The 26,421-nt window shown below is 39.3% G+C and overlaps 1 protein-coding gene across 4 annotated transcripts in view; it reads right to left on the bottom strand.

Moving 5' to 3' along the window:
* The window catches only part of ZRANB1 (zinc finger RANBP2-type containing 1), a 70,101-nt gene that overhangs the window by 12,995 nt on the left and 30,685 nt on the right, over positions 1-26,421 (bottom strand). For 3 of the 4 annotated variants that reach the window (XM_074875512.1, XM_074875511.1, XM_074875513.1), the window contains exons 2-7: positions 21,289-21,386; positions 19,659-20,509; positions 7,373-7,560; positions 5,596-5,749; positions 3,121-3,192; positions 2,349-2,547 (exon numbers count right to left, since the gene is read on the bottom strand). In XM_074875512.1, the coding sequence (XP_074731613.1) occupies positions 2,349-2,547; positions 3,121-3,192; positions 5,596-5,749; positions 7,373-7,560; positions 19,659-20,472 (1,427 nt within the window). In that variant the 5' untranslated portion in view covers positions 20,473-20,509; positions 21,289-21,386. Of the gene's footprint in view, positions 1-2,348; positions 2,548-3,120; positions 3,193-5,595; positions 5,750-7,372; positions 7,561-19,658; positions 20,510-21,288; positions 21,387-25,663; positions 25,736-26,421 lie in introns of those variants that run through there. The other variant, XM_074875514.1, reaches the window with a different exon arrangement.

Raw genomic sequence — 26,421 nt, 5'->3', positions numbered from 1 at the left:
GCTCTACTGTGAAAGTGTTGTCCTAAAGAAGTTTCTTCCTTGAATTAGTCAGCCATATACACAGTTCTCTGTAGGTGTTCCCAGGAGGAAGCCTTGTAGACAGAAGTCAAGGCTGAAGATTTTGATCTCATTTAAAATAAACTTTTCAGTTTAAAACAAGAGAAATGAATGCATCCTTAAAAATAAAAAATAAAATTCCAAAAGCCTGCTTAGGGCATATGTTCATTCTCCACCAAAAGTTATCAGTGGAATACAAAATAGGACAAATCAAAACACACTTCTGAGTAAACTAAAAAAGCACAGTAATTTAAAAGGTGAGTGGAGAAGAGGCCACAGGCCAGAGCCTCTGGGAACTTCACTACTGAGCTTTTTCTGAGTACCAGACACTAGACTGCCTCTAGTAAATAGATTCTTCTTTGTTCAGCATCTAAACAAACATAACAAAATGAGGCCAAATGAGTTACATGACTGTTCTGTGTCTGACTATAAAAATACCCATTTTTAAGTGTCTTTGTGAAAGCTTTGAAGAACAATTCCACTGTTTAAGTATACTGTTGTTGAGACTAGTGATTGCATTTAAGAGCCCATTCCTTCAGCAATTATCATTAAAGCCAGTGACGACACCACCACTTCCTATCTGCTACACATCCTGGCCCACAAAATTAAATGTATCTTCCCACATCGAATCTATACCTCAAGTACAGGATGTACAGGATGATCAATTTACAACAAAACTTAAAGACCTCCCACACCTTAAGGCTGGATTTTTTGAAAGGAATGATGACTCGAGTCTGATCTAGTATCACTACTAACGCTTCAGTTGATTCTTCAAGAATTTCCATCACTAACAGCCTTTGCAGACAGACCAGTTCCTATTAAGGCTGTAGCTCGATAGAGGTTTGTACTAATTTTTCCAATGAAAACCACCAAATCAGATTATCCAGACTGAAAGTAGGCAACTGTATTCAAACAACTATAAAGGAACACATGAATCAGTTAAAAACAAGAAACTGTGCTTCCAGTAAGGATAAAGATTAAGTAAATTCAGAGTAAAATGCAAATTCTGTCTAGAACATGAACTAAAAAGCTTAACCAGATTTAATACACTCTAAATAATGAGAGTTATGTTACATACAACAGTAACTCAACAACAGTTAACACTAACATTTAGAAAAGATTGGTTTAAACCCCAACGGTTTGCAGCATGTTTTTGGATACCATGCTTGGTTTTGTTACCATAAAGAACAAAACCTGATCTATCATAAATTTCTGTTCTGGCCTCAGGGGAACTGCTTGTGACGCCAGGGACATTCCTGCATGGTCGAGATGCACGCTCCATTATAAACAACTCGGAAGCACTGACAGCTCCCTTTGGAGACAGGTTCTTGGAAGAATTGTTACTCAAGCACCACTTTATTGACTCCAGCTCTGGATGCTAATTTTGGGAGTTTTCTCCAAACAGCGGGCAGTTGGGGCCAGTAATCACAAAAGCTTATACCCCTAAAATTAACCTTTGTTGTTGACTTCCTGTACAGCACACAGGGCAAGGGGCCAGGCTCTGTCTCTAGCATGTTCCTCTTGTCCTTGACTACGAGAGCATAAGAAAATGAATCACCTGTTGTCTTACATTATTAGTCTCTATCAGTCTCTCCACTTCGTCCCATTACACACTTGAGAGCTGCTGGACACCATTGCGGGTCCAAACTGTAAGAGTTTTTCTTCTAGCAGAGGCAAACCACAGTATCAGCCTAAAGAAGGTTGCCAGTGTAAAACAACAAAAGTTCTTTTACAGAATGATAAGTTAATTCTATGGCCAAATGACAGCACTAGTTAAATGTCACCACTCTGTACTTTACCGCCGTTATTTTAGCAGACGGAACGGGAACAAAAAGAGCAATACCGAATAAAGCTGTAACTAAGCAGATGGAATGAAAATACTGAAAAGTTTATACAGGAATAAAAGCCTATCTTCTATTAACAATCTTCTGCAAAGCTTCCACCAAGCAGCAAGGCATGGCATGTGCATGATTTACATTGCAAGTATACAGAAATTCCAGTCTTAATAACTGTGGTTAGCACACTCTCGACGAGCACACAGCATAAAATATTTTACTCTGTTTTAAATGCTATTTGCTGAATATCACATACCGTCACCGAGCTCAGAATGTCCAATGCTCACATTTAAAATACGCTAGATCTAGATTACTACGTGAATCACACTGTGACTCAACATCTTTGAGGCACACAACCCACAGGAAATTGGGGAACGGTAGTTGTGTTTCTTTTTAATACTGTAGTACTCTGCTACATGGAAAGCTATCTTAAAGTAGACATAAAAACTAACTTACCAATGCGAGCAGTCATGTAAACTGTCGTGAAGAGCTTTCCGCAGCACTGAATCCTTGTCGTAAATGCCCCAAGTGGCTTGTAGTACTGAATCAAGCAGGCAGTCCCCTGCAGTCCGATTCCAAAGTGCGTATAATCTGCTGTCCAAGCGCGTACCCAGTTCCAGTGACCAGTTAATAATGGGAGACTCCTCTTCTAGCTCTGCAACATGACAATAACCTCTTTTAAATCCTATATTCATTTGAAGTTTCAGAGAATCCAAACAGCACAGTAATGGCATAATCTCAACAATTTACCCATTTACATGAATAAAACTAAGTTTTCCTTCATGCTACAAAAATAGGTGAACTATTGTGGTTAAAGATATTCCTTGGGCAAAATGCTGTCAAGAAAAGAAGGAAAAAATAACCAAAATAGAACAAACCATAGCCTTAAACAAAGCATCGCATCATTTGTTTGAGGATTGTTACTGAAGTGGAAGAGCTTGTGACTTAAAACTGTAAAGCTTTAAAAATATTTAAAATTCAAAGACACATTACAAACACTATTTTCTACAGACTCCATTCTCTCTGTGCCTCATAAATACTGACTGTAAATGTTAAAACTAAAATAATTCTAGGGTGAAGATTAACTTGAAAGCATCAAATCTATATTTAAAACAAATTCAGGCAACAAAGACACATACACACACACACTTTTTTTTTTTTTTTAATTAACAGAAACATTCTCTAATGGAAAGCAAGGAGACATTCCAGCCATTCTCACAGCATCTACCTTTCTGAACATCTCTATCAAGTACTTCATCAAATAACTTTTCTTGGACTGTGGGCGGTAAGTCTTCAATATCTGGAAAAATAAGAAAGCAAATACAGAAGTCAGTCAGTGTTACTGTAAGAGAGACACATTGCCAGCTGATGCTCAGGAGAACTTGTGCAACAGCTTTTCCGCTATCATCCCTAATGTCTCCTCTGAAAAGCTGCTATTATTTTCAGATCTGTCACTTGTGACCACAGACTTCACAGAGCACACTGAAGTAGGTATGTATCTCAGACTGACTGCCATACCTTTTACACAGAAAGGATCATCACAGCACACGTAGGATAAGAATGGATTTCTCTAAAGTGAAGTAGAGAACCACTTTGAGGTGAAAAAAAAAGAAAAAAAAAATATTTTCAACCCTACTATATTTAGGACAGCTTCAATCCTACACAATAGTTTTCCACCCATGTGAATGGCTTCCCCTCCCCGGTCTCCCACAAAGGACAGGTACAGTTTGCCAAGAGACTTGTTCTTGGACAGAATATCCACTTCCTTAATCATTTCATGCAGACTTTGATGAAATAGTTCAGAGAACTCCAAAGATTTGCAGGTTAGAAAACAAGAAATGAGAAAACTATTGAGCTATGACATGGAAAATGCCACTACTGACAACTGTTCCAAGCGCTTTACAGGCAGAATCTGCAATTGTGCATTTACTGCTATAAAAAAAAAAAAAAAAAGAGAGACGACAGCAAATTGTATAAAGGGCAAAACTCTTTTATGACTCCTGTATCACATAAAACAAACACACACTGTCACACATTCTAAAACACAAACATCTGCTACACCTTAAAGATTTGCTCATGGCGTGCATTTCAATACAGGATAAGTAGTAAAGGGTTGCTAAGGCAGATCAGCAACCAGAGCAGCTTTGCTAGCTTTAGCACAGTTGTGAAACTTAAATACGTAAAAGTTAAGAAAGTAAATCAAATAGTTAAAACAGAAACATCTAGCATCCCTTCAGACAGTCTAGGGGATAAGGACTGGGTCCTAAGTGGTATTTCAAGGGCAGCAAGATCTCTCTCTCAATTTCAGTGTCCTTATCTGCCAGTCCTGCTCAAATGTCCAATACCCTTCTAAAAGTGAAGTCCACGTTCAGGCACATGAGTTGCTACTGAAGCATACTATTGTTTGGTGCAGGCAGGGTGTTGTGGGGTGGTCTTTTTTTTTTGTAATAATAAATAATTTTTAAATTTTTTTTTTTTTAAACTAAAACTAGCTTACAGTGGCCAGCAACCAATTTAAAAGTTCTGCACTCTAACATCTGTATATTGGCTCTTCAGGAAGATCCTATACACACCTCTGAAAAATTAAGTGGAAACTGGTTCCTAAACTACATCAGGTAGGTAATACCTGAATAGGATTGTGTGAGTTATACCACTGTCCTTGGAGATGCTGTCTCAAGACCAGCTGCTAACTGCTGACTACAAAATATGTTCAGCTGACCAAGTGTGATGGAAGTGGAAATACACCAACAGTCTTGATGTACAGAAGCTTTTGAACATTCTCATTCCTTAATTATTTAATGGCTATTACAACGTTAAAAAGCTGCACAGTGGTTTGGGACGCGTCTCTTGAAAACACTGAACAAACTCCTCAGTTCTGGCGAAAGCAACATTTCTCACGTGTTATGAAATCATTCTGTTTCCCCTCTTTCCCTTCTCCCCCTAAACATCAATGAAGTGTTAGCCTCTAGACACTCTGTACACCCACGCCGTCTGCCTCTCATACGTGACCCACAGAATAAGGCTGAATACAGCACCTCAAACAGATAGTTGTAGACAAGTGGTATTATCCACACTTTCTGAAGGGAGGTGAGGTAACACTCAGCCAAAGAGGTTCCAAATACAATTCTTACAAGGCCACTGCTTTATAAAAAAGACAAACGGATCTGCTGATTACTACAGTTTCCATCTACACGTTTTCTTAGCTCTGATAGCATTTTTATTAAAAGAAACAGATAGTGAAGATTAAAAGTCTTCTAACAGCTTTTTGTTAATAGAGAAAAATTCTCTTGATCATGGAGTACCTCAAAGTACTGTTGCTATAACCAGCTACAAATGCAAATAGCAGCCCTGGGCCTTAAGGAAAAGGACTGAAAGCTAACATAGCTATGTTAGAAGTCACATTAGCACCCAGAAATACTCCGGGTTCCAATCTTAACTTTAAACACAGCTTTTCCTTAGAATACACCGCTTTTCTTCAATTTCTTCATGTCTAAAAAGGATGCAGATGTTCACTTCACAGGAACAACATATGGGTTGAAGTGTGCATAAACAAATTCAACTACTAGATCTGACCTAAGCTATTAAAACCTAATACACACACACCCCACGACCATCACAAAGTCAAAGAATACATCCAAAACAAGCAATTCTCAACTAGGTGACAAGAAAAATATTCCATCAGTAAGGAGGATTTTGTAACTACCTGCAGGTAACGTAAACGTTACAAGGTCAGTCAGAAAATAGCAAGCAAAGTCTCCCTTTCGCTGATGAAGAGATGCAGCGATTTCACGACGAATTTGTTCTGTGACCTCTGGACACACCATGGCAGGAATGCACTTCGCTGCGTGCTGTGACACCTGTAACATAACACAGTCACTGCACTCAGTATTATTTCTAGTTAAATACAATGACTTAGGACTGATAACCATCAGACGACAGTCTGTTGTTAGCAAGTAATGCAAAGGAAGTATAAACATTGGTATCCTGAAAGATTAAATGTTTAGTGACTCTGAATTAATTAACGTCTCATTTGTCATGTAGCTGATAACGCAAAGCTGGTTAAAAACCTCTTTAAATCAAAGAAGGGAATTAACAGGTGACCACTTTCAGCAGAAGGAGGAAAACAAAAGAAATAGGTAAGAGCTAGATAACAATAGGAAACATACCTCAAATCTTACGCATGAGCCCAGTCTACATTTAACAAAGAACTACATACACTACCCCAGCACAAAACAGTTTCCTACAAAGAATCTTTCCAAAAACTATGAAGCTGAGATACTTAAATTTCTGCAGATGGTAATCATCATGGGCAGCAGGAACTCATTCAGTGATATAGGGTGACACAGGGGTGACACTGAATGTATAAAAAAACCCCTTTAAAACACACATTTTTCACTAGTTAATATCCTAGCAAAAGGAGAGTATTACTGTGGCTCAAACACTAGTAAGCATTTTCATAAATGGTATGTTGCATAAGCATTCCCAAAAACTGAAAGAAAACCAAATAGAAAAATCTGTAAGGCAGTATTTCAGCAAATTAACTTGTTTTCAAATGTATAACTCCATCCACCCAGATAGCTATGTAAGCAGCACAAAACTACTGATATTACCCATATATAAATATATACTCAAGGCTTTAGCTACATTTGTCTTGCTTCATCTACTCTTTTTAATTAGTCAGTGCTATGCACTCCATCATCCTTATGTGCTTCTCAGGCATGCTACTCTTCTCAGGAACACACGCTTTCAGAATTGCACTAAGCATCAAAAGAGCGAAGGAGGCAGAATAAAAATTTGGCTCTGATCAGGTCAGGAACCAGAACTCTGAGATGAAGAAAGCAGACAAAAAAAATTACTTATGGGCCTAGGAGGAGGGCAAAAAGATGGAGAAGGGCAAAAAGATGACCAGAAGTGAGGTGGACAGTACAAAAATATACAAGAAAATGGAACATGCAAGAGCAAGGAGACCACAAAGAGGAACCAACCAGTCTATAAAATGAGCAAAGAGTGGAAAAAAATGCAGCAATTTTGCAAAGCAAAGAAACGTGCCTTTCTCTGGACAAGAAACTCCCAAGAAAATCAGGGAAGAAAGACCAGGTAGACTTATTCATTAACAAAATTCAGAAAAAGAACTACACTGTCATTGATCTCTGTGTTTTGCTTTCAGGGCATTTCCTCTCCCCCACCCAAGGCACGGGAAGCCTCACAATAGCTCACTTCCACCGCCAGTAAGGTCAGAGCGTGTGCCAAGACTGCTCATTAATGAGAAAACGGAACATCCTCAAGACCACCACAGAGAGTCTTCAAGTAAACTCGCTTCTTTAGGAGAAACATCAACAAAGGCACAAAGCAGCAATTCACATATTCTAACAATATAGCCTCTATCTTCTAGCACATAAAGTTACATGTCACTGGTTGCAAACAATGACGCAGTTACGTAAGGTTCCTATTCAGTCTACGCAAGAGCCAAAGGCACTCACCTCCGTAAGCAAAATTGCTAGCATATCTTGTCTCTGAAAGCGTATCGCCAGATGTACAAGCGTGTACCCAACGTCAAAAGCAGAAGGGCGATTTAGCAGGCGTACTTCATCTGCAGTAAGCTGGCGGGCAATATCTCCTCCTGATGACTTGTAAGCTTCAACAGCAGCTAAATCACCTTCTACAACTCCTGAAAAAAAAAAAAAATTCATTTTAGCTAGTGGATGAGTCATTCTGGATCAAGCTACCTTATTTAACAGTTTATCTCTACCTATTCTGATACAGACCTAACGATATAAAGATCAACTGCATACCAAGAAACTTGCAAATTTTTTTTTTAAAGAGAAGACTACAAAAGTATTTACACTTACCTTGTCTCCTAGACCATTTCCACTATCCAAACTAGTTGGAAGACAGGGCAGACCAAAAGCCAGCCATAAAGTGGTGCTGAGGCCCCCGGATGAAATACCTCATATAACATACTCACTAGCATTTGATCAGCACTAGTGAGGGAAAGGCATTCATCCACAGTACAGATATTAGTTTGATTATTGTATCTTCCTTTTTAACTTAGCTTAAAAATGAACTACTGGATCTAAGAAACAGATCTATTAAACAGTTTTTGGAATAAAAGTTCGGTTTTTTTCCAAATATGGTTTGAAACAGTGTTGGAAGTGGGTACACGGCACAAAGCTTCTCTTCAGCTCACTATCTCTGCTACTAATTGAACTTACACAGTTACCATTCAGGGTACTCTACTGAAACTGAATTAGAGAAATTACACACACACTGTGTGTACTTTTAAAGCAAGATGGGGGGGCAGGGGGGAAGAACCCTACTATATTTTAGAGTCCCAGGGAATCTCTAACTTCTGTACCATGCTTCATATCAAGACCATCCACGCTGGATGCATTCTTTAGCTGCGGTTATCAGAATACACCATCAACAAGATGTGGTGGTGGTAACAGTGTCGGTTCCAATATAAGAGTTTCTAAATTTAGAAATTCCTTCCAATATAAAGATTCTATTTTAGATATATGCTTCATAAGAGAACAGTGTAATGCTGAATTGAGGAAACAGTGATCTTAAAGACATTTTTAATAGAGAAGTAAATAGAATACTTCTAATTCACTGCCGAGAAGCAGCTCTATTTGCAGCAGCTCAAAAACAGAAGAGTGCAGATCTCAAACAAGAAAACCCTCTCCCCTATTTTCTGTAGCTAAACCTCCTTGCCAACTCCTAAGAGTCAGCAGTTGAGCAGAGCCCATGAGGCTGGAAATTGAGACTCTAGTCTATCCTGCACTCAAGCTGCTTACCAAGACTCAAAACTTGATCATCAGGAGAAGAGGTAAGTCTCAATCAGGGCACTCACTCCCACTGAGGACTAAGATTCAAACAACAGACAAAAAAACCCCCAAACCCCAAAAACAACTAATCAACCAAAAAACCCCACCAAAACAAAAAAAAAAAAACCCACAACACAACAAATTGAACTGCCTACTACCAGAGAAGCAAGTAACTGCCAGGTTGTTGGTTAATCCAGGATTTAAGAAAGCATTCTTAGCTCGGCCAAAAAGTCCATCATTTTCAATACTGAGATTATAAAGCTTTCAGAAGAAACGCAGGGGGGAAAATGGATTATCAGTGCAAGACATTTCTCTACAAAGTTATCAGCTCTGCTTAGTAAGCCTCTGCAGATAAGACTATTCATTTCAACAGCAGTCTAAACAGAGAAGTTCCAGAATACAAACTCAATTGCAAATTTCAGTCATACAACACTGACCCATCAGGGACTCAAAAGTCCTAACAGGCCAGGGCAGAATGAAAACAATAAATACAGGACAACAATTTATTAGTTTTACAATGCATGTTTCTGGTCTGTCTGTATAGGAAGGCATTTCCATCACACTCCAGCACTAATGTCTCATTCTGCTTAAGTGCCTGCCTGTGTACTCACCCCAGATGAGTTAAGGAACTAGTTAGACAAGAGTTATGTCTGTCCAATTTTAGTTCTTGTTCTTAAGAGTTAGAACTTTGCTGATGAAAAAATATTTTATTTTAAAGAAAGGAGCTGCTAGGGATGGAGAACAGCTATTTCAGTGAGGGGAAGTGAACACTGAAAATTCACTGCTTTTTCAAGACCTTCTCCAAAACGTCTATCAAAGGAATGAAATACAGCTGTGACCAAACATAGCTCTGCTCCTGTTGCAACATTTCCACTTCTGGGTGAAACTAAAACATAAGGAAGCAATAGGTATGGTTTTGTCAATATATGCTGTATCCATAACAAGAATGCCCAGTGCAGCATTTTATTTCCATGCAATGGTTATTTATGCCACTGATAAGGCAATACCAAGGCTGCTTGTGATGTCATTCCAACAAAATGCAGCAAACTGACTTGTTGGTTTGGATTTTTTTAGTGTAGATATGTATGTATACATAGATGTCAAAGTCAGACAATTTCTCATGAGCCGCTCTCTTAAAACAAGTTATACTACAGCTTTGGCACAAGATCACCTGCTAGCAAACCCAAGAATCCATAGGGAAAGAAGAATCTTGATAGATGAGCAGATTCCCTGCTATCTTATGACACCCTTTTTATTAATATTATATATATTTTTATATATATAAAATACAGTATTACTGTATTAATTTAGGAAAGACATCTTGTTAAAGACTAATAGCCACTTCAACCCTTTTATAATTTTAACCACTTCTATTGTCACAGGAAAGATGCCTGTTACCATACCTGCACCTTCCAGCACATCATCCACTGACAAATATACCACAGACCACCCAAGACTCATAGATAGCCACTCTGACAATCCAAATATCCCAGACCAATTTCAAAATTCAAGCAAACACCCCCAGAATGATCTTTCAGTGACAGAAGATCAGACCCAAATCATCGTAACTGTTCCAGTTGGCCAGCCTGACAAGTACACACTAGAGTAATACATGCTACTACAGCCTTAAGTCAGTGCCTGGTCAATTCATATTTGTAATTATTCTTTTAGTCTCCCACCCTCAGCTGCTAAAGCAGCTTATTATCATCCCACTCTTAATCAAGCCTCAGCAACAACTGAAGTCTAAGACTGATGCTGAGAGGTGGTCATGTGAGGTTTGGCAATGCCTTCAAGCACTAACTACTACAAGCTGCAATAAGGATCCAAATCAGTGACATGTGCTGTATGCAGCACTGCCAGTTCTCGCAGTTTATTCCCACGTCTTGCAATACTTGACATTCCTAAAAGCCCCATGTCCTAGAATTAATTACTAAAATTGTTATATAAGCTGGCATTTAAAAAGTACATTTCTAAACTTCACTGATGAAGCTTAAGCTAAAGATCAATACATATAGCAAAACCAGAAAAAACTGTGTGCTTTCTAGGCCGTATTTAAAAAAATGGAGATTGTAAGTGTGTTTTAGGTACAGGGTTGGCAATACTTTATCTTGAAGTGAAGAACAGTGACAGTGTGCCAAATGACACATCAAACTAGCAGAGTTACAGCTCATGGAGGGATGGTGATGACTACGTGCATGCATAGTATCTGGTCATCCTCTATTCCTTAATCCAAGCAGCCAAGTGACTGCTGGGGTGGGGGGAGGCATCAGGAAATTTTTAGATCAAAGTCACTCTGGGTGCACTAACCATTTTGTAACTGAGACTCAATACATAAATATGACACACAAAATCAAACCATACAGAGCTCATTCTCATAATTTTTTTTTGCACAGAGCCCATTACAAGCCTACTTCCTTATGAGAAGCTTCCTCTTGCAACCCCGCTGCACACTCTACTGTCTGGTACTAACCTGCATTGAAATTCTGTGACCCAAGTACCCGGAGCATCACTGCTGCAGGGCTGATATTCCATGGCCATTACAAACCTCTTTGGCCCCCGCTCAGCCACAACAAGAAAGTCCAAATTTCTCTTTACCCGTTCTACCAAACACCTACACCGTTTTAGCTGATTCAAAAGAACAGGGAAAAATTCCTGACAGTTCGGCAGGTGCCAGCCTGCTTACAGCGCCAGGCAGTACAACCCAAATGTGTAAGTGCAAAAATATAGTTTAAACAGGCACATTGCCAGAAATCTGAACCAGAAAACACAAATCTTGCCCCAAATCCATAGGGTAAACTTGCCTACATGCAACAACCCCAAGAACTGCCTGCAATTCCTAGATTGAGTATCACCACTCCAAAATGAGGTCTTAATATGCTTTTACTGACAATAGGAGGCACATTCCCTACAATGGCTTTGATTTCTGTCAGATGAATGAGAGCCTCCAATTCATTAAGTCTATTTAAATAAAGCTTAACAAAACACTATTTACAAGAAATATTACAGAAATATTTACTGATGTTATAATTCACTACACTTCATAACACAGAAGTGCCTGATTACTTACACAAGCAGCCTCTGAATCGTGTTCTGATAGTGCCGTGCCAGTTGGATTATTCCCCACTGACACCCACCACATTCCTCAGACTGTTAAAATGTCAAAAGGAAGACTGGCATTTGCCTCAAGATTGTTCACACAGCCCCCGTGAGCACTCCAGCAGCTAGACCTCTTGCGAGGGCAAAGCTCTGATTAGCTACAAGAGCTACACAAATGCAAACGGTTCCTTATGACTCAATGTCTACATCTGAGCCACATCAAGAATAGCGTTTCTTTAAAGTGGACTCCACAAACGTTAGCTTGGTGTTGCAACTGAAGACACCAGTCTGAGTCTGCGTCCCCCAACAAGTTTTGCTTTGCTTAATGCACAAACACATGACTACAGCCTGACATCCTAAGTGACAGGACAGAATGCTGCACCCGAGTCAGGAGAAAATACAAGCGCGAGTTAGTATTCTGCACTTACAGGTTCAACTGTGTTCCCATTTGCAATTCAGGCATTTCCCCTTATCAGAATATTCTTCCACAGCACTGGGAGCCAAGGTTTTTTCTTCTTCTAGTAAAGCCCCAACTCTTACAGATAGCACAGATCAGGAATATGCAATCTCAGTATATATGAGAAAATATGATAGAGATTAAGAAGGTTATTTAAAAAGACTAAATTTAAAAAATATTAAATCACCCAATGACAGCTATTTGTACCATCTAGATCCTGCATTTCTCCTGCTACAGCTGTTACTATCTTTACTAGATATCAATATTACCTTTGCTCATATTGAATAAGCCCATAATTAGCCTAGCTGCTAAAACCAAACTACTTCAGCTAGCGTGCTATTAAGTTTATTCTTTAGAACATGTAAATATTTATAGGGTTCAGTGCAGTTAAGTAAACTTAGAAAATATGAAAGAGTTTACAAGCATATCTAGAAAACTAAGTCCCATTTGCCCTAATTGCACAGTCCCAGCTTCAGAACAGTCAGATGTAAACGTTTCCAGAGAAAATACTATAGCAGCAGCCTTTATTTATGTCACTATCTCTCTGATAGTTCTGGAGTGCACTGGCTGGCACAACTTGCAAATGAAACGGGCAAATCCTTTCAACTAGACTGATGCAGTTCTGCCATTTACATCTGGGGAAGCAGAGGGGCCGGCAGAGACAGCACTGCCTTAGCAGGTCAGGACAGGGGCCACCACCTTCACATACAGCTCCAACAGCAGCAAGGTTTAAATATGCAGTGAGAGAGACTAAAAGCAAGTAAGAACCCTCAATTCAACCAGGTTTGCTGGCAATTTAGTTAAAGGTTCCTCAACAATGCCTCGGTTGAACTGCTATGGAGACAAATGAGTGATTGCAGAGCAGCAAAAAGCAGTGGGTCAGCCAGGCTGCAGTAGCTGATTCTGCAGGAGGCTCCTGATCCTCAAAAGCATCATTGTACAAGAGGCACGTACAGAGTCTTGCATATACTACAGGGCAGGCACTCTAAATCTTTGAAAAGGTTGAACAGGATCAAGCTAAAATGAAACAAGCAAAGCCAAAGATAATTTCAATAATATACCTGCTGAAGTAAATAAAATATTTTTTTGCTAAATGAAGAGTGTGAAGATGCCTCCATTTAGGTAAAATATCTAAAGAACAACCCAAAGATGCGAGATTGATTCAAAGAGGTAGGAACGCTACGGTAAACAATGTGTTCTCACATTTGAGTAGACTACAAAAGAAAACACTTCATTTTAAGGAGGTCATTGTGCCTCATATGTGGGACAATTGTAATCAACTTCACTATTCCCTGAACTGCTTGGTAATAGAAGGCAAAGTTCTCTAATAACCAAATTAGACATTTCAAAAATCAGAAGTAGAGACAGATCCCTCCGTAACATACACCAGATCAGAAACACAGAGCCCTGGGCTGCTTCTTTTCTGCTTCAGACACAATTGCAAGTGGTCTACATCATATTCATGCTCTCATTTCCTCAGCTACAGACCAATCCTCAGACTAGTTTAAGCAACAAGGTGATCTTCCAGAAAGTGAGGGGCTGATCAACTGACCCATTAAAACCAAATTCTGACACTTGTTAAAAATCTTACTGCTCCTCTAGCATTGAGTGCTGAGGACCTGTGGTTTGACCACGCAAGTTGTAGCTCTGGAGCTCAGCCCTCAACCTCTTCCAACTACTCACCATGGGTGCATCAGGTGGCCATAAAGAAAGTTTTATTATCAAAAACTACTCCACCATTTCAGCATTTTGAGCACCAAAAACATTCAGTCTGAGAAGAATTTCTCCTCTTAGAGGAAGAACACCTTTGCAAGCAAATATGACACATCAATTAATATGAGAAAGAGGGATTATCTTAAAAACCTTTGTGGGCCTCTAACCACACCCTTCTGCTCATTCTCCTCTTTCTTCATTTCCAGGACCTCCCTCGTTAGAATTAGCACACAATCAACAGCAGATCACTCTCTAGCTAATGACAGCTTGAGACAGAACCCTCTGTATACTAATTTTTTTTTAATTCTTTGAAGTTCAGCAACTTGCATCAGCTTAAAAATAAGTAACTTGCAAGATGATGTACTTTAAACCCAAAGCCACCCAATGTATGAGAGTATGACTATCGCCTATTCTTTTTTCCATGCAAACAGCTCTTACCCATACACACAGTCCATGTAGTACGTTTCTAACATTACAAGACAAAGCAGCACACCTGTAAGAACTACTGTTGAAAGATGTCCTTATCCCCTCTCCTATCCGTCAGAGGTATCCACACCCCTTGCTGCATTAATGGCCGACCAGTTGCCTGCAGGGCAGGGAGGCTGGACAGGGGAAAGTCATGAATGATATTAAAGTTAACCATCAGTGCTTCCAAGGCAAATTTAAATAACTATTTTTACCTTGATCATTTATTCAATTATTTTTAGCATAAAACATCAGCAAGCATTCAAAAAAAAAGTAATCAAGAGACCAAAATACAAGTGTGTTTCAGGAGTTAGGATTTTCTACCAAGGAGTAAGACACTCAACCTCCTCTGGAAGACATACACACATACAAACATGAAGTATTTATGATAGAATATATGTACAGGACACAGACAAGATTTCCTACCCAGGTGAAAGTTGTAAGCTTACATCATTGTTACGTGGCACAGCAGGCAAGTATGCCAAGTCATGCTTCCCAGAATCACAAAGGAAGGGGGGAAGGAGGCCAGACTGTACAGCTCACACCAACCTCTCCCTCCCCAACCAATCCCAACAGACACTCTTTGCCATATTTAGCCAAGGACAGCATGGTAGGTAATCATTTATCTGACTAATTCATGCTATACTTCCCCAAACAGTTCATGCTAGCCTAAACTGAGACCAGCAAGGAAGGGTGCATGACCCTTCCCCGCCTCCAGCAGCTTGCTCCCACCCATACACCTCCCACACCCTTATTACAGCATAAACAGCCCCATCAAGGTTTAGCCATACCATGGATGCGATGAGGAAACCAGTCTGGGTTTACTAAACCAGCAAAACCAACAAACAAAACCACCACCACACCCCCCACAAAAATATCCCCTAATCAAGCCTGTCAAGTTTCATTTTTAGCAAGATTAATTTCCAGATGCCCTTCATTGTACGCTGGCATGCAACCATGCCAGCAGGCCAGAAGCAAGAGCCAGGACACTACTTTGGGTGGCACTGCCAGCAGAAAGCACCTCAGTACGTCAGTCCCTTCTCGCTGCCTTCACTGTCAGTGAAGAGCCACGTGCGCTGCAGGACCCAGAGCAGGAGGTGGCCTCCATCTCTGCAGAGCAGCCCAGGTCACTGCCCAGCCAGCTCCACACTGAAATCTGGACAGAACAATTCTCCTTTCCCACAGGGTTTCTCAATGCTTGGGTAACACATTTGGCACTATTTCAGAAAACTGAAGGGAGAGAAGGACAAAGGGAAAAAAACACCCTGTAAGAGAGATAAAGTAGTTGACAAAGGATAAACTAAGCAGACACATATGTAGGAATACTAGGAATGAACTAACAGTCCTTTTAAGGATGTACTGCAAAACAAGATTCATTACAGATTGCTCTAAATATTTTGGATTTAAGAAAAACACTCAGCTGTTTCATTCACACAGCTCTGAAGAATGTGTGTCTACTTGGTTTCAGAGCCACCATCCCCAGCAAGGGAAGCCTGACCCACAAAGGCAGTAGCTACCTTACTGACCTGAACGGAAAGAGAAGAGCATACTCTGGCAGCAGTTAACAAGCAGGGTTGGAGAAGAAAGGAAAAGGAGAAGAATTTACTTCTAATCTGTGGGCTACGGTTCAAGCTCAGGAGTTGAACACACAACCCAAGGATCCACAGCAGTGCCCTGCAGCAAACCCACTCCGCTAACACCACTGTAAAACCCAGCCCTCAAGTGCCAGGAGAGGAGAAGCTTCAACAAGTACTGAAGCGTAAGCCCCAAGCAAACTCTAAACACTATAAAGGTTTTATAGTCATGACTATCTTCATCCATCTGTACTACTTAAATCCACAGCCAGCTGTAACCAGCTTCACCAGGCCCCACAGCAGTACTGCTCTTCTTGTGCATCAGATTCCTAAACCCCACAGGCCACCAAACCTCTCTTACCTCTCCCTTTGGCAACAGGCACCACGAGTTATACAAAAGGTGATGAAGCTTGATTTTAAATACACATTAGCTTCACCCCCTCCCCCAAGAAATGAGTCACCTTGGACTTCACAAGGCACCTTCACATGAACCTTGTACTAGGCCAGTCCAGTAGAAAGCGTTGGTGTCCTTGCAGAAGCCATTTGTAATGTCTCATTGTAACTCAAACTGGCATTTGTAGCAAGTCATGTTACTCAACAGCCATATTTACTAGATATTCTGCTTTGATTTTGATAAATTTTAACCAAATGATCAGTTCTAAAATCTCACCCTTTTGAGAATCATTTGATGGATGCATCCACTGCTGCAAAAGCCAAGTCAGTAACAAAAATAACATTTAAGTACACTAACTTGAAGAGTTTGGAAGGGGGAATGCCACTAATCCTTCCGATTTGGAAATAATACCCTCCATCAAGGAAACTATTCATGGTGAAATATAAGAGTTGCACTCATCACATTTTGTACAGCCTAGACTGGCAAGGAATAGAAGCGTTGATGGCATGTTTGTTTACTGAGGTGGGAGGAGCGTTAATGGATGTCTCCAACAAAACACAAAACCCACAAACAAACACACACACACAGAGGTACTTTTCTAAATCCACAGCAGATACACATCTACCTTCATGCTTCAGCTGAAAAGACAGATTTGGGGAAAAGTAGTCTGATACATGTTTTTAATGAAATGTGACACTACATTTAAACTCTAGTAAAAATAATTTTATACTAGAGTCGAGATGTGAAGAGGAGTTCAACTAAACAGCTGTCCTAAAGTATCAAACATTTTCCTTGGTACCCTCTGAAAGATAATTTCTTCTAAGAGAAAAGAAAATAACCAGTCTGCCAAGAATTACTCCTACTCCTGCTCCTCTAATTTTTATTTTTAACTTCAGGGAAAGCTACACTTTGTGCATCTCTCCCACATAAGGTGGACCCTCCACAACTGATAAAGCTTAAACCCGGAGGTGTGCAGCCTGAAGTTACCGAATCCTATCAAGCCACCACTTGTCAGCTGGACTACGATAATAAACTACAAACCAACTCTTATGCGATCCATTTTCACAAACTTACTTGACATTTAACATCAACTTGTCCTATTTTATAATTCTGTCTGGCTAAGGACTGACAAGTCAGCTCAGTTAAAAGTTCACAAGAGCTCCAGCTGGGTAACAAGCAGTAACTCACTAAGTCACAATAACTGAGTTGATGTCAATGGTAAGAACATATGCTTCAGGCCAAATTGTTCAATCGACAGTTAAATTGTTTTAAGTATGTCACACTAAGACAACAAAACAACCGGCACAAATGCGGCTTATTGATTTTAAAATTACTGGTTAAACTGGTATACCCTTCCAATATAGATACGCTCTGCAAAACATCCAGAGACAACCACAAGAATCCATGAAGATTTCATCAATCTTCCTAAGGTTATTCCTCCTAGAAGGAGCATTTGGAAAAATATTACATCTGTGATATGCAAAATGATATTCTGAAATGAAGGACTGATAATAAATGGCTCTGGTTGCTGGGTTTTTTCCCCTTCAGTTAAGAAGTTGAAGTATAGTAAGTGTTAAAGCTACAGAAAAGAATCGATGAAATCTTTCAGCAGAACAGTAGTAAAAAATCAGAACACAAATCCATTTGTTTTCCGGCTTTCTCATCAAGATCCCTTCAAGATACCTTCAAACTATTTTCATTTTAAAAGAACCAAATCATTATTGCATTAACAAAATTTCTATGAACATAGTTTTGAGTTTCATGTACAATTGTATAGCCACAAGAAATATTAAATATTTGCAAAACTCAAATTCTTAAATATAAACTCAACCATTCCCACACAGATTAAATATGAAAGTGTGAAATATTATAACTAACATTGGAATAGTAAAAAAAAATTCACTTTTCAAAAAGCAGAGGGGGGATAAAACCCATTACATTTCATACAATTGCTATCAGAATGCAAGATAGACTCTTGTAAGGCACAGGAATGACCTCCAACAAGTGAGCTTGGGTATTGGATAACTTATGAAATACCACACAGAATTTCAATTGCTTCACTTCAGAAGGAAAAAGCACGGCATGTCTGCTAGCGTGTAAGCAGCTGAAAGTACAGGAAATATTGAGGCATCTAACTATTTTCAAAAGGAAATGTGCTTGTCCAACCATTCACGCAAGACAAAAATAAACCGGAATATTTATTAGCTCAGAGAAACCAAACCCATGATACCCATAAAAACATTTACACCTGATCAAAGATACTAAATAAAGCGGCTCCACAAATTATTTTTTTCAATTATAATCACCATGAAGAGACTTCATGAAACATTAAAGAACAGTATGAGACATACCAGTAGCACCAGAGTTTCAAATGAAGTGTTTTACTCTAAAAATAGTTATGTATTTCAAGTGTTTAACCTGTCTGTATGCTAGGGCACAAGATATCTGCTTCTGGGAAGCTACAGCACAAAAGTTAACTCACAAGGTCAATAACTGAAGAAAACCCTGCTCTCACATGTCTCTGTTCTTTAACAGCATTGGGAGGATTATCCAGAATTTCCTTAAGGAAAGCACTAAAACACAAAACAAAACTGGTATTTGAATTTTTTGAAGCAGCTGACTACAAAAATACTTTCAGAAAGCCTGTAAACATTTACAACACAGTATCTGTATTAATACAACATTATTACTTTCAAGGTCAGTATTACACATGCAGTTTCTTGGAGCTACATATTTTGGTGTTATTTTTAACATCTGACAGAGCATCTTGTACTGTTGCAAGCTCTACACTGTTTACAAATACTCCCAAGCTGCAGCTGCTGATTCTACTAGCATATCTTGCCATAGCAAAAAGAAGAGTAATTTTAATTATCCCGTAATAGCATTTTTTACAATACTATATGCATTACATTGTTCCATAGACTGCTTTTGTAATTTTTCCACCTTTCAATGACTACACAGAACAACAGGATTTGGTTACAAGGATATCCATTTCCACAAAAGGTCAAAAAAGTCCAAGCACAGTTGGGAAACACGTCTAACCCTGTCCAGATTATGGATGAACGCTGCACCCTCTCTTAGCAGATGCTATTTCAGGAACTTCTACATTTGGTTTACTCTTTAAAATCAAAATGCAGAGATTAAAAAAAGCTGGTTTAAAATAAAATGTCAAGTTTATGCTTTAATTCTTCATTCTCCCAAAACCACAGGCATAACAGTATAAGGTAGCAGCAAACAACTTACCAACACAAGCATTTAGAAACAGCCAGTCAGTCTTTTTCATTCTATTTTTTATTTGCTTTAGTTTTTTGAAGTCAACTTCAAGTTCTTCCTTGCTGCCAACAGCTCCAGCCAATTCAATTCTTTGGAAGTCCATTTTCACATCCGATTCACGTTTGGTTGTGGGTGGAGATCTTCTTTGGCTATTACCACTACTACAGCTTCCTCTCCATCGAGCTCTGTCTTGCTCGTTTATGATTGAAGAAGCCTCTTCCGTGTCTGCCAGTTCTATTGCTTCTATGTTGTTAGGTCTGGGATGATCACAAACAACACATTTCCTGGCCTTTGCCCAGTTTTCGTATGTACAAACAGAACAAGTCCAGTGCTGAGCCCTTGTGTTTAGTTTATTTCTGTCATTATATTCCTCACATGGATCAACAGAAAAAGGGACTGGTCTTGAACCAGAACCTGAAGACTGAGGAGATTCCGTGGGACTTCTGGTCCTACGTTGAGACAAGCACTGAGTACACCTGATCGCTCTTGGCCAGTTCAAGTACGTGCACATGTGGCACGACCATTTATTTGCACTTTCCATACTGTAAGATGATTTAACTCTTGGTCTTGCACTAGAATCCGGACATATCAAAGGACTACTCCCTCCTTCAGTGCTCGCAGGATCCCAGTCTCTACCAATATCACTTGAACCACTTTTAAATGGATCTTCTGTGATAATTGTTCCACTAGGTCTCTGAGCACGACACATGGTACATTTGATTGCAGATGGCCAATTTTCATATGTACAATACTCACAAGCCCATTTAATTCCACGCTCTGTCATCGTGCACTTCTTGAAATGAACTGCGTCAGGCAGAAAGCTAAGTAATCAGAATACATCATTAGTACACAATGGTGGCAGAGGAGCTCTGTTTCAAAAAAAATAAAGTAAATGAGATTTAACCCAGTTGATGCATACTGCACCAAATATAAAAATCAGGCTGGGCAAATAGGCAATCTTTTTTCCGTGAGACTATTAGAACATTTAGGGGGAGAAAAACTACTGTGAAAAGTAGTACATGAGCTAACAGCATTTTACATGCAGAATTGGGGACTTCCTAGTGCAGAGATGAAAAGAAAACTCAGTCCTGCATTTCTGGAATTTCTTAAATTTGCACTCAGGCTTCCAAAACAAATTCAGAACAGAGATACACATTAAGCACTGAGAATACTGGAGAAGAGACCAGTATGGCTACAGAAACAAGTCACAAATTATTAAAATAAAACTCAATATGAATACAGCACAATATGAACAATTCAATATGAAGTCCAGGACCTCACGGGAGGAAGGGAGGGAGGGAGGGAGGGAGGGAGGGAGGGAGGGAGGGAGGGAGGGAGGGAGGGAGGGAGGAGTGTATCAGGTGAGCAGTTATAGAGTAAGCAGTTCTTTCAGAAAAGTAGGGTGTAGGAATTTACATAAAATGCATACATTTGAGAATTTTATACATATGCTTAACCAAGACTAGGCCTTGATTGGCCATCACTTACAACAGCAGTGTTATGAAGTTAAAATACCACTTGAAAGGAAGCACAAGCTGTGTGTGTTGACAAGCTAACATAGCATTTTCATTCTACAAACCCCGATTTCAATCCAACTCACTTTTTCTCTATTGAAGAGGGGATTCTGTCTTCATGCTGGCTCAGACCTTTTCCTCAGATTGCCAAATACGAAGGATGAGACTAAGCAGATAACTATTCCTGTAAACAAAATGAAAACAGACTCATTATAGGTTTCCTACTGGACCTGAGTAACCAGAAAGTTAATCATTAAATGCCACACCTATTCTGATCCCAATTTACTTGTTTAAACTCAGTCATGACCTGCTGAGACTAACATATAGACTGGTTAAAACAAACCAGTATTTATCAAGAACCAGTGGCCACACAAGTGATCAATCCGCTGAAGTAAAAGAACTAGATCCAAGCAACATCAAATTCACACCAAAACTTCTATAAACATTCATTGCAATCTGAAATTTAGGATTGGGAAGGAAAAAAAGCTTTGTGTAGAGGGCATAATAGAGGGAAAGGGTGAGGCAGGTAGATAAAGGACAAATAGAAAAATGTATACACTCTATTTCCTCCCTTACCACAGAATAGTAACCCAACATATAAAACTCAATTATGTGCTGTTTTAAGCATGAAAAACTGTTTAAAATACAAATTTGTCATATCAATTGACTGACAATTCTCATTCATCGTATCGCAACTCTCTTGGCTAACAAAAACACCCAGAGTCTAGTAAACAAGAACTCAAAAGAGAAGTCAGACAACAGGAATAAATTCAAAACTAGACACATCAAACTAAAAAGTAGTTTATACCTGTTCTCCGATCAGGACGTGTTTTATGAGTTAGTACATTCACCACTGAAATACCTTCACACACACCTTGCTCTACCAAGGTATAGCTAAAAGTCCACTTGAATTCACCACCCTTATTCCTACTATCTCCCTCCTGCGGACTCCAGCATGCAGCGTAGGTTTTTTCCAACAGCTCGACTCTGATCTATTCACCAGATCAGGTGGCTGCATGAATGAGAGGCTATCGCATGGCCAGGACAGAGGAGAGGGCAGGACTATCCTTTTCAGCAGCGATCCATATTTATTCTGCATGAAAGCAAGATGAGCAATCAGGAACTCATAAAGCTTTCTTATAAAGCTCGGGTTCTAATATGACGTGTTTGAACAGCCTGCAGAGCACTTCACTCCCACCTATACGTTATAAAACTGTGTCAGACTAAGGAATGTGCTGAGAAGGCAAATAGACTTCCTACTGCTTCCCCTCCACCGTTTCTCAAATGTCCATGCCCATGCAAAACGGAAAAAAAGAAGTGAGATCATACTAGGGTCCCCATATCTCCATGTAATGAAGTGAAAAATGCATACATATACACGAGAATACCACATCAACTTGATTTTACTAAAGGTGACTTCATAAAGAATACTTTCCAGAAACTTGGAGGAAAAACAGTTTCTCTACTCCATAAACAAACCAAAGCTTTGCCAAAACACCTCCTATATGAGTACACTATATATTAGATTTAACTATTCCACTTGGCCAAAGCTTTTTCCCCCAAATCCCAAACTAAGTTTTTTAACGAGTTTAACATTTCTTAATAAGTTTATTCTCTCTATAAACAGTAGTTTTCTGAGATATTAACATTTTCTAGTTAGAAATGGAAGACAGTTGAACGTGGTTTTCAGAAAAGAGAAGGAAGCAGCACGCTGCCTGTGCACCTGCTGACTGCCACCAGCAGACCCACCAAGAGCTGTTGTGCTACCAAGGATAACCAGAAAGTGACTGTTCCTGTACTTCAATGCCCAATACAAGCTTGAGAATAATTTCTACTTGAGCAGAAGCTGGTATGTTTTGAGTAGGTAATGCTTTCAATCAAAAGCCAGATCTGCGTACCAATGTGTGATGAAGCCCGAGAGGGATCTGTAACTAAATGGTCTCCTACCTGCCCTAGTTTATAAAGCCTTAAACCCAGCAGTTCCCATTGCAAACAAATCCCAACCCACATTTGGGATGGGGCAAGAAAAGAAAGCATCATGTTTTACTGACATTAAAACTGGGAAAGGAGGTTGTTGTTGGGGTTGAAAAGCAGCTGCTTGCAAAAACGATCTAAACAAATACTGAGATACCACGTATGAAACTAAATAGCACAGTACATACTGTGTTACAGAAAAGCTTTCACATATCTCATGAGATTAGGTTTTTAGCTGCAATTATTTTCTGCACCCCTTAAAATGCTAGATGCGTTCAGACATAATTCTCAGGCTGAGTATCTGCAGCTTCGAAAGCCTCCAAGATATGAGCTCACCACCTCTGAACACACGGCCTCAGGTTACTATGAAGTAAAGAATATAAAAAGGCTCAATGGAGCAATGCAATTTCTCTTCTTTGATAGCTCTGCCAACACCCACTATGGCACAGCTAGATGAGGAAATTTAGCACTTTCACATCTCAGGGTTTTTTTTACTTTTAGGTCTTGGTCTGAACTGCACCCCACCCCAGGGACACCAGAACCATCTGATTTACTGCCCATACAGGATCACCATCCAGCCACTGAGCAGTTTGAAGCTTGTTACATTTTTTCAGAATTACTTCTTTCCCACTCTGTCTTCAACTTAACTTGTTATTTTAGATTCTTTGCAGAGGAGAAGTTGAATCATGTAGTACCTCCTCTCACAGAGAAATAGCAGAACAGTGACTGTGAAGTGCAGGTGCATGCCTTAATGTCCAAAAAGCATGAGCAGACAAGAAATTAAAACCCACAAAACTCCCAAGCAAGTTCCAATTGATCAGTTTATGTAGTGTGCTAGATACTTCCTGGACAGACTAGTAGAGTACTCAATACATTAAAGAGGAGAATATATTACATTCTGATAAATCAAGTAACAAAGAAAACTCAAAACATTACCAGACTACCTTTTTACAAAATAAAGTCAGTCAGAAAAGGTCACGTAGAAGAGTCACAAATTTTTCTTTTGCTTTGTTTCAACTTTTAAGAATTTTTTTTTTTTTAGGTGCATGGGAAAACACAAAATGGAACACAGAAATTGGGAAGAAACAATGAAATCCTCAAATAACATTTTTATGACAGGATATATTATACTCCCCTCAATTTAATTCTTGTGTCCAGACGTTATTTTTCCTTTGGCTCAAACAAGGAACAGTATCGAGCTCCATTTCATTAAACGATCAAGCCTCTCCCCGTAAACAGGCCAGATGCTGCTTTAGACCAGTCTACACTACGGATTTTTTGCCGGAATTGTGCTGGCAGAAACATTAAGTAATTATACCAATCAAATCTATGTTTCCACCTTAACTCATTATGCTCACGTGTAAGGATTTTTGAGCAAAGCTAACTGCTTCTGTATTTACAGGGAAGAGGGAGCTTAGGTATCAACTTCAGCCTTCAGCAAGACCTGCAAGGCAAAAGTGATCCACCCTCCTTCCCCCCTGAGCTGCCTCTCTCAGGCTGCTCCAAAAAGAAAGGCAGGCTGGTTTATTTATTGTTATTTTAAAACACTGAAGCAACTTTTCAGAGGAACAAAAGAAGGAGAAGCATCTTGTTCTGAAAGAAAGAGAGGTCTCTATAACCAAACACAGAATCTATGAACTCAACAGTTTATGAGTGTAGAAGTAAGCCCTTTCACACATCCAAACCACAAGAAGGAGCGGAGAGGAACAGGACTGCAAGTCAAAGCAAAAGATCAAACAGCAGCACTTTCACTGACTGTATTCTTCACGTATTATGAAACGTGGTGTATTTAAATGCACATCTACCAAGAATCTGACAGCTGTAATTGCTCACTAACAGCTGGATAATGTTGCTGTGAAGTTTATATATACAGACGATGGACAAACAGCTTTTCAAGAAAAACTGCCTATGATTAACCCCACATAATTTGACACATTTTCAGAAGTGTTCCCCCTTGCACGTCACTACCTCAACTTCTCTTCCAGTTACCCATAAAAATTAGCATACTACTTAGAGAACTGAAGTTCATTTATACACAAATAAGCCTTCTAATTAAAGCTGTAAAAGGAAAACCTGTTAAAATCACACATCTGGATTATCACCTTAAATGGTTACGATAAAACCCGCACTAGTCTGAATTCAGATAGCTGTTGCTGGTTTTGTTCTGCAAGACTGCAGAACGTTTTTAAAAGATGAATTTGAGTCAAGTGTTCACAGTAGGAAACACAGCAATGGTTTGATTTCACTGTTTCCAAACAAATACATTTATAAACACTGCCACTCTGTTGCTGACTCTAACCACAGTCTCTTTTTAAAGCTCATAGAAGCTGTACCATGGGACTAAAACAAAAATTTTGCCAATTTTTGAATACAGCCAGTAGGAATGTCTAGAAGATAACAGAGCTGTACACAAGCTTAAATCAAAAAGGCCAGTTTGTTTCTTTCAAACTTGTAAACTCTCTGAAAACCTCCTCAACAATTTCTTACATGAAAGACGTCGGCTATTTAACATGGCTCAAATTCACTTTTGGTATCCGGGTCCAAGAGTCCTTGTGAAGCATCACACTGTCAATACACAAAAAACAACTTACATTTTTAAATAACCGATTTGAAATTTATTGCCAAGTATTAAGAATTGGTTTTCACATTCTACAAGGTGGAATTTTACTGACCTTCTTCTCTTAACTTACTTACTCCACCTTCAACTATTCGCAATTCTTGCATGACTGCTTTCTCGAGAATTCAGCATAACCCTCAACAGCTCAGTATATTAAAAGCATAAAACTTGAACCTAGGCTTCCATAGTTTGAAGGGAACTAACAATAAGTTCCATTGTCATCTCTGCAAATTAGTTTTTTAAAAAAATTTAACAACATTGACCTTGTCAGTGGGACAACCAAATCAGATCAGCACTGAATCTGGACGCTTCGCAGTAAGGGCAATAACCATGTATTATAATAAAGAATGGAAAGATTATTGCAAAGTCACAAATGTAGAAGCACTTTCTGTATTAGTCTGAATACACTGAAGCAAGGAATTTAAAAAGTAAGCAGAGTTTGGTTTGGTTGTTAGGACAGTTTATCAAAAATGAAAGGTTACTGTCCTAAACAGATCAGCAGAAAGGAGAAAACATTCTGTCATCTCAGGAAGAGAGCACTGAAAATTTTCTGCAAGCTGCTCTGAGGTGAGTTTTTTCCTTCAGCAGTGTTTACTTCTTTAAAGAACACTAGCTGGCTATTTGCAGT

This window comes from Strix uralensis, chromosome 7, assembly GCF_047716275.1.
Source record: "Strix uralensis isolate ZFMK-TIS-50842 chromosome 7, bStrUra1, whole genome shotgun sequence".
NCBI lineage: Eukaryota > Metazoa > Chordata > Aves > Strigiformes > Strigidae > Strix > Strix uralensis.
The sequence above is the reverse complement of the archived record's forward strand: the minus strand, read 5'-3'. Positions and strand labels throughout refer to the sequence as shown.